Genomic DNA, 7178 nt, shown 5'->3' on the forward strand with positions numbered 1-7178 from the left:
ACATCCCAAATGCCATCATGGGATGGTTTCTAAGCACATCATTTACAGATGGAGGCCATTTGGAAAATGTTCTTCTTCCTATTACGGTACCCAGCAAGCAAACCTATTCCTCTCCAGGAGAAGAGGACTTACCAACAGCAAAACCAGCTCTGTTTTAATAAAAGCTTTAAAAAAAGGGTAAAAAAAACCAACAAACAAACATGCTAGAGAATGGAAAGCTTCTGAATATCCTAGTTGGCAGTGCATATTGAAAACAAATACAAAATCTCATTTGACAGCTACAGAATGTCAGCCTTATTTGCATTTAATTCATGTGTTCTGTGAAGAACTTCATCTACCAAAGTCATCAGATGACATTTTTTGGTACCTCAAAATATAAAACTCCAGGTTACATTGCAATTCCCTTAGCAGCAAAAATGGTTTTCACTTTTTCCTTCCTCAGAACGAGACATGCGTTACTAATCAATGCCACTAAAACACACTGAAGGTATCTAAAAAACCACTACCTTCTCAAAAATTAAATAGCAACTGGATAAAAAATTAATTTAAAAAAATCTATAAAATACTCTAGAGCTCATCAGTCTGATCAAAAACTGGTGCAATATTTGGGAACGCTCAGAATCCTTGTCTCTTCAGAATCTGCGTGTGCTACTTAACACAATACCGAACAGACATCGTGATTTATTTAGTAATTTCCCTATTCACAAAGTTTATTTGTTCCTCACAGTCAAATCACCAGGATTGAGTCCTGCCTCTCCAGAGGCCCTCTATAAAAGCAGAAGCTGCACTTGAGACTTTGATCGCACAGATGTTTGGAAGGGTTTGGCTCTGTCTGCACTTCAAAGAGGATTATAATGTGCTCAAAAATTCTTTGACCTGCAAAAAGAAACAAATATTGTCAATCACACTAAGTGTGCATCAACAGAAATAGACAGCAACTCTGTTTACCTCTCCACTGCTTTATGCTTTACTACAACCTAAAGAAACAGGGAAAAAGGATCTTGGGCTTGGCCATGCCATTACCTGTCCATCAAGAACATTCCCAGACACGGTACCTGTAATTTAGTAGGTGCAGGGAGAGACACACTGGAATGATGCTCACTCCTCCCACGGTCCTGAACTGCAGCCCACAGTCACAAAGGAGTTACTTTAAAAGCAGGTGTAACCCAAACATGAGGAGGATAATGACCACCTCGAAAGAGCTGTCATTTGGAAACCACCGAGTCACGCCCACTGCCAGGACACCGTTGGGATTTAATGCCAGGGAACAACTCAGGGCACCTAATCAGGGTGTTCCCTGGAACGAGGCTGGCAAAGAAATCATAAAGCAATACCTACTGAAACCACAGTGCTTGGGAAAAAAACGATACTGCAGATCAACACCAGGCTCACAACTGCTGCCTTTAAGTGTCAGGAGCATCCTAGCAACTAGGCTGTGATACAGCCTGAAATGGGGGCATTCTCCTTTCTGCCCACTCCAGCCAGGCTACTCCATGGAATGGAATAGACCAGTTACTAGAGAACCAGTGTTACCCTTTTGGCAGAGGCTCTCCTACACACAGCCCATCTGTAAACGTTTTGTCCAAATTCCTGATGAGAAATGGAAACAGATCTTGGACCACACTCTCCAATTGCGACCCTTCCCTTCCCAGGTCAGGGCTCATGGACATGGGATAAAAAAAAAGAGGTCAAATCACTTCCTGTAGAGAAGGGAACACATAACTGTGCCAAGACTGCAACTTAAAAGGAATCACCAGAAAGCCACCCTCCACTTTAGAGAGTGGCACCAGCAATCCCACTTGGAGAACCTTGTCTGCATTTACACACCAGGCAGAGTTTCCAGCTGAGGCAAGGAAGCACACAGGCTCTGGGTTTCTGTGGGACATCAGCACACACTAAAGCCCAAAGCACAGCTCATCAAGTGCAGCAGTTCTGGGGCTCCACTTAGGAAATGGCAGAAAAAGGGCCCACACAGGGCTTAGGCTATTCCCAGATAACGTGCCAGCTACACCAGAATAAACTCCTCCAAAATCCGTATTGAGTCTCCTGAGCCTCATCTCGTCCTGTGCAGTGGGAAGCAGGCACCCCCCACAGCTGCCATGTCCTGTCATTCCATCGATTAACAAGCCCGACCAGGAAGACTGGTTTTAATCAGGTGAACAGTTCCACTTTGGGGTGGATCAACAGAGATCAAAGGACCAAGCTGCTTTGCTTGTGAGGTAACAGTTTATTTCCACAGAGCAGAAGAAGGCATGTGTCCCACTGCTGAGGTCTGTAAGTCATTGCAACTGCTAAGATAAAAGGCAAGTTGTCCTCTCTGGAATCCCAAGGGGGCTCAAATACCAAACACCTGCGCAGTTAAATGTTGAAGGTTTGGCCCGGATTTAAAATAAGCTTTGCAGCAGGCTACAAGACTGTTCCCTTACTTGCATGTAACTCCATGACTCTAATATTTTAGAAGGATGATTGGACAGTGATGTGTAATTAGAGTAACCCAAACCATTTGTGAAATGTTACCTTTTCGATCATGTGGTCGTATCTGTCCTTTTTGCCTTTGAAATCTTCGTTAACATCTAGCGTCAAAATCGGAATTTCCTGCAGATAGTCAAAATCTGTTCTGTATTGGGAGAGGAACAAAGCAAATATTAGTAGCTGAACATAGAGCAGACAGCACCCAAGTCCCTGCCAGCATTTCCATTGCTGAGAAACGCACGATAAGAACTGCATCTCTAAATTACAGCCAGGAGTTCTGAATTTACAGCGTGGCCCCTGGGACACATTAGCACTGATAGATATATTACTGAAATGTTCCTGGAGTTTAGCTTTGCAAACCGTAAGAAAAGCTGGAGTTTCACCGGTGGAAAAAGCATTATGGAACACCCCTTACAAAGATTTATCCATCCTCAAGGAACCATTCAACAAACCCTACCGCAGTGTCCTATGCTGGAGCCAACTTTCGTGTTTGTAGTGAAGCTTCTCCAGATACTCAATGGGGATCTCTTGTTCCTCGTCTCTTCCTCGCACGAAAATCCTATTCAGGCATTTCTAAAGGCAAAAGATAAAAACAATAAATAAATCGGTGTATTGCGTGCCAAGAGCACAGAAATATCCACTTGACATTACAGACAGGCATTTCCAAATCTCACCGTATATTTCTGGCTCTTAGGAACTGTTTTCCAATGCAGTAAATCATTTGTTCCCATCCTGAGCACATCCAAAGCATCAACAACAAGCCAAAACTGTTTAAGTATTGTACTTTGTAATTTAAATATGTGTTCTTCTCTTAAATAGAAAAACAAAAAAGCCCTCAAAGTTACTCCAGTGTCCTACATTGTGGAGTGTTTACAACCATAACAAAGCTGAAAGCATGGAAACTGGAAGCAAGGGAATACGGATGTGATCTGTAGGTTAATTAGAGCTCTTCTAAACTCACATTTTCTCCTGTTCATGCGGGTTTCATACTCAAGAGAGATATTCATGATGCCGTTCTCTCCTTTTAAACAAACACCAGATGCCCAAAGATCAAAGCACAGTCACAAGGCCTCACACACAGGACGTGCTTTCACGTGGCTTAGCTCCACTGCCCCAGGTGTAGGGGCCTCACAGCCCACCCCCCAAACCAGCTGTGACTGCTTAATTACTAAAAGAACATCAATTGTTCTTTTCCCTGTACAGCTATATTCCCTGCAAAATAGCTATTCCTAGAGCTATTTTGTACTTTCCCGGGGTTGCTTGGTTTGTTCCAGTGGTGTTTTCTGGTTTGCTGTTGTCATGTGTTCTTTTTTATAATCAGAGGATCATTATCATCACAGTTGATTTTAAAATACACAGGCTGCGCTTGAAAGAACTTTTTTTTAAAGTATTTCCAGACTTAGTCTTAGTCACAGCTCAAGTATTACAGTGTTCAGGGCGACGCTGCAGCCTGAGCTGGACTCTACCCTTGAGGGGCAAGGCACAGAACGCGGACTGTCGTTCTCTGTGCAGTCACACATTTGTATCCCTCACCTCAGGAGTGGCTCTGAGATAAATGATCCCATCCAGCGCCAGCTTCGAACCAAACTGCTCATTCATCCAGTTGTGCCAGTCTTGGTAAATAGTCCACTCAGTCTCAGTCATGCAATCAGACTCGTATAAATTAGCTGCAAAGATGTACCTGGGAACACAAAACAGCGATGGAAACGCAAAGTGGCTTGGACACAGGAATCCTTGGTTTGCCTGAAGTAACTAGAGAAGAAGCTGAGTAGTAAATCTGTAGCATCTCTGATGTACACTTGGAGTGGAATTAAACAGCTGGCATCCTCCTCCTGTAACTGTGTTCACACAGACTGGGAACATTTACAGCTCAGGTGTCCAGGAATAACCCACGAAGCAACTGGTTTGTACACTGTTTATTGTCAGTATCTTAGAGCAAAGGGAACTCCTAAGAACTACGGGATGGGATTCAGTTATCAAATCCCACCTTCTGAACCCAGAAATGCAGTACAGGGCATTTATTTGTGTATTTTTTATTGGCCATAAAAAAAAAAAGATGAGGAAGAACTTTCCATGGAGGGTGGCAGAGCACTGGGACAGGCTGCCCAGGGAGGGTGTGCAGTCACTGTCCCTGGAGGTGTTTAAGGAAAGACTGGACGTGGCACTCAGTGCCATGGTCTAGCTGACAAGGGTCATAGGTTGGGCTTGATAACCTCAGAAGTCTTTTCCAACCTGACTGACTCTGTGATCCTATCTCCCTCCCTGGAGACATTCCAAACCCGCCTGGACACATTTCCACCGCAACTGTCCTGTGATTTTACTCGGGAGAACTGCGACCTTCCCCCTGAGGACTTGGGCCCCACACACCTGTCGCTGTAGACAGACCGCTCGAAGAAGACCACAGGATTCTCCACGTCCTGGAGTTTGCCCTCGAGGGTGCTGAGCTGAGCCCGGATCCTGCTGAGACACGCGTAGGTCTGGAAGGTGAAAGCCCACCTCTCCGGCTTCTCGTACATCATCCGCAGCACGTTCCCACCGTTCTTCTGGGACGTGCTCAGCTCCTGGATTCAAAGGGGAAATAAGCAGACAATGAAAGGCCTAACTCTGAGAGAAGGCAGCTGAGGGGAAGTCAGGAGCAACACATCCCCGTTAAGTTTACGCTGATTTTACCAAAATACACTGTATTTTTGCCAAATCAAAAGAAAGTCCCTCAAAAGCCACTTGCACAGCAGACTGTGGCCACCAGGCAGCAGCTGGATTGCCAGTGCAATTACAAGTAGCTAGGAGAAAAAACACCACTATAAGCCATTTAGCAGTGGTTCATTATTTCCTAGATATTTCAGAGGACACCTTCACACACCCAGAACAACACTCTGCACTCACCTGAATAGTTCAGGGTTGCTACAAGTAACTCTGCCTCACTTTTTCCCATCCCTTGCTTTGATACAGGAAAAAGGCTTTTAGCACTTTTAGAACTTGCATCCTGATGTTGAATAATAATTATTCTATAATACACCAAACAAACTAGAAAAGAGGAACTCAAACACTGTGAAAGGAATCAGCAGAAGTGTTGCTACCACAAAAACACCCAGTGGATTGGATATACTGGATTTCTGAAATTAGAGGAACATTAGGGGGTTTTTTTCTCTTTTACCTCACAATCATTTCCAGAGTTTTGCTGGACATTGCACCATCTAGCTATGGGCTCGGGAACCACTTCCCACTCCTCATTGGCTTGTTTCAGAATATTCACAAAGGTGGATTTCCCTGCAGCTGTAGGAAAAGCATTCAGGAAGATCTGTCAGTGAGAAACCACCCACAGTGGTGTTACTTAACCACTGCACAACTCCGCTTTCCATCCCCACAAATCAGTCGCCCATGCCCGAGCACTCTGGACTTGAAGCAGAGCCCACCGTGTTCCACAGATCGTCAATGAATGGAGCAACAGGGTTGTTTCTCTATCTGCATCTACACGGGTTTGGACAATGCCCTCTGGTGGGATTTTGGGGGTGTCCCGCGCAGGGTCAGGACTTGGTGATCCCTGTGGGACCCTTCCCGCTCGGGACATTCTGTGACTCTGGGAGTTTTACGCCACAAGCAGGAAAAGTGCGGGGAAAAAAAGCGTCAAGGCCAAACAGGTGAATGAGTTACAAACTGTAAATAAAATCGCAAATCGTGTCAGTTTCGTAGAATTCTTACGGCGCCGCGGTAAAGTCTCCGACCTCACGCATTGGATTGTTTGTGCCTCCTGACCTGACTAAAAGCGGGGGGTTTTTTTTGCGGGGAAACGGCCAGGAAAACCCTGTGGAAGCATCCCCGCCGCCCCGCCAGGGCGGGAAGAGCCCCGGCAGAAGGGAGAGAGAGGAGGGAGAGGCGAGCGCGGGGTCCGCAGAGCTGTGCCCCCACCCCCAGCCACGTCCGAACCCCCGAGCGCCGCGAGACCCACCTCTTTCCCCCCCCCAAACTCCCCCCGCTCCCCGCGAAGGCGGTGACGGCCCCGACTCACCGATGTTGCCCTCCACGGCGACCTTCTTGACGCGGCGGTCGTGCCGCCCGCGCTTGGGCGGGGTGGCCATGGCGGCCCGAGGGGGCGCGAGGGCACCTGAGGGGAGGGGAAAGGGGGGGGGGGACGTGGGCGCGAGACCCGCCTGAGGGGGCGCGAGGGAGGGCGCGAGAGAGGGGGGGGGTGGCGCGAGACCAGCCCGCGCCCGCCCGCGCGCGCGCCTTTAAATTTGGCGCGCGGCAGCGGCGGGCCCGCCGGGGCGGCCCGTGACGTCACGCGCGCGCGCCGCGGCCGACCCCGCCCGCCCATCCGCCCACCCACCGACCCAGGCAAGAGCAGCGGCACGCGGAGCGCATCGATGACTCCCGTCACGAGCTGCTCCCGTGCTCAGCGGCTCCCTTCGTCCCGACACACAGGGCAAAACAAACAGGGAAGGGAGGGAAAGGAACACACACACACACACCCCGCCGGGCCATGGCCTGTGTAAAAAATGCTCCAGGAATACCTTAGAAGTGGCTGGGTTTTTAAAAGGAGAGCACCGGCACTTGAATTGAGAGGGTCGTTGCTGAAAACAACCAGGAAGAAATTCTTAAGTTTAGGAAGGAGTTCTTGAGTTTAGGGAGGAATTACTTTAGGAAGGGATTTTTTACTTTAGGAAGAAACCCTTCCCTGTAAGGGTGGGGAGGCCCTGGCTCTGGTTGCC

General features: G+C 47.7%; 1 protein-coding gene across 1 annotated transcript; it reads right to left on the reverse strand.

Annotated features, from left to right (window-relative positions):
- Positions 1 to 665: 665 nt before the first annotated feature.
- DCK (deoxycytidine kinase) lies at positions 666 to 6593 on the reverse strand. Its single transcript, XM_017836741.1, has 7 exons — positions 6479 to 6593; positions 5627 to 5745; positions 4840 to 5033; positions 4006 to 4153; positions 2930 to 3045; positions 2518 to 2617; positions 666 to 876 (listed from the first exon to the last, which is right to left on the reverse strand). The coding sequence occupies exons 1-7, from the start codon at positions 6546 to 6548 to the stop codon at positions 850 to 852; spliced, it is 774 nt and encodes a 257-aa protein (XP_017692230.1). The 5' UTR covers positions 6549 to 6593; the 3' UTR covers positions 666 to 849.
- Positions 6594 to 7178: the final 585 nt, after the last annotated feature.

This window comes from Lepidothrix coronata, unplaced genomic scaffold, assembly GCF_001604755.1.
Source record: "Lepidothrix coronata isolate B3197 unplaced genomic scaffold, Lepidothrix_coronata-1.0 Scaffold283, whole genome shotgun sequence".
Classification (NCBI taxonomy): domain Eukaryota; kingdom Metazoa; phylum Chordata; class Aves; order Passeriformes; family Pipridae; genus Lepidothrix; species Lepidothrix coronata.

What these genes read in the sequence shown, in the direction of transcription:
- DCK (XM_017836741.1), bottom strand. Translation starts at nt 6,548, where the DNA reads ATGGCCACCCCGCCCAAGCGCGGGCGGCACGACCGCCGCGTCAAGAAG. An exon ending in CGCCGTGGAGGGCAACATCG is followed by an intron (nt 5,746 to 6,478) that starts GTGAGTCGGGGC and finishes CTTTTCCTACAG; the next exon opens with CTGCAGGGAAATCCACCTTT. An exon ending in CTCCAGCATAGGACACTGCG is followed by an intron (nt 2,618 to 2,929) that starts GTAGGGTTTGTT and finishes CTCCCAATACAG; the next exon opens with AACAGATTTTGACTATCTGC.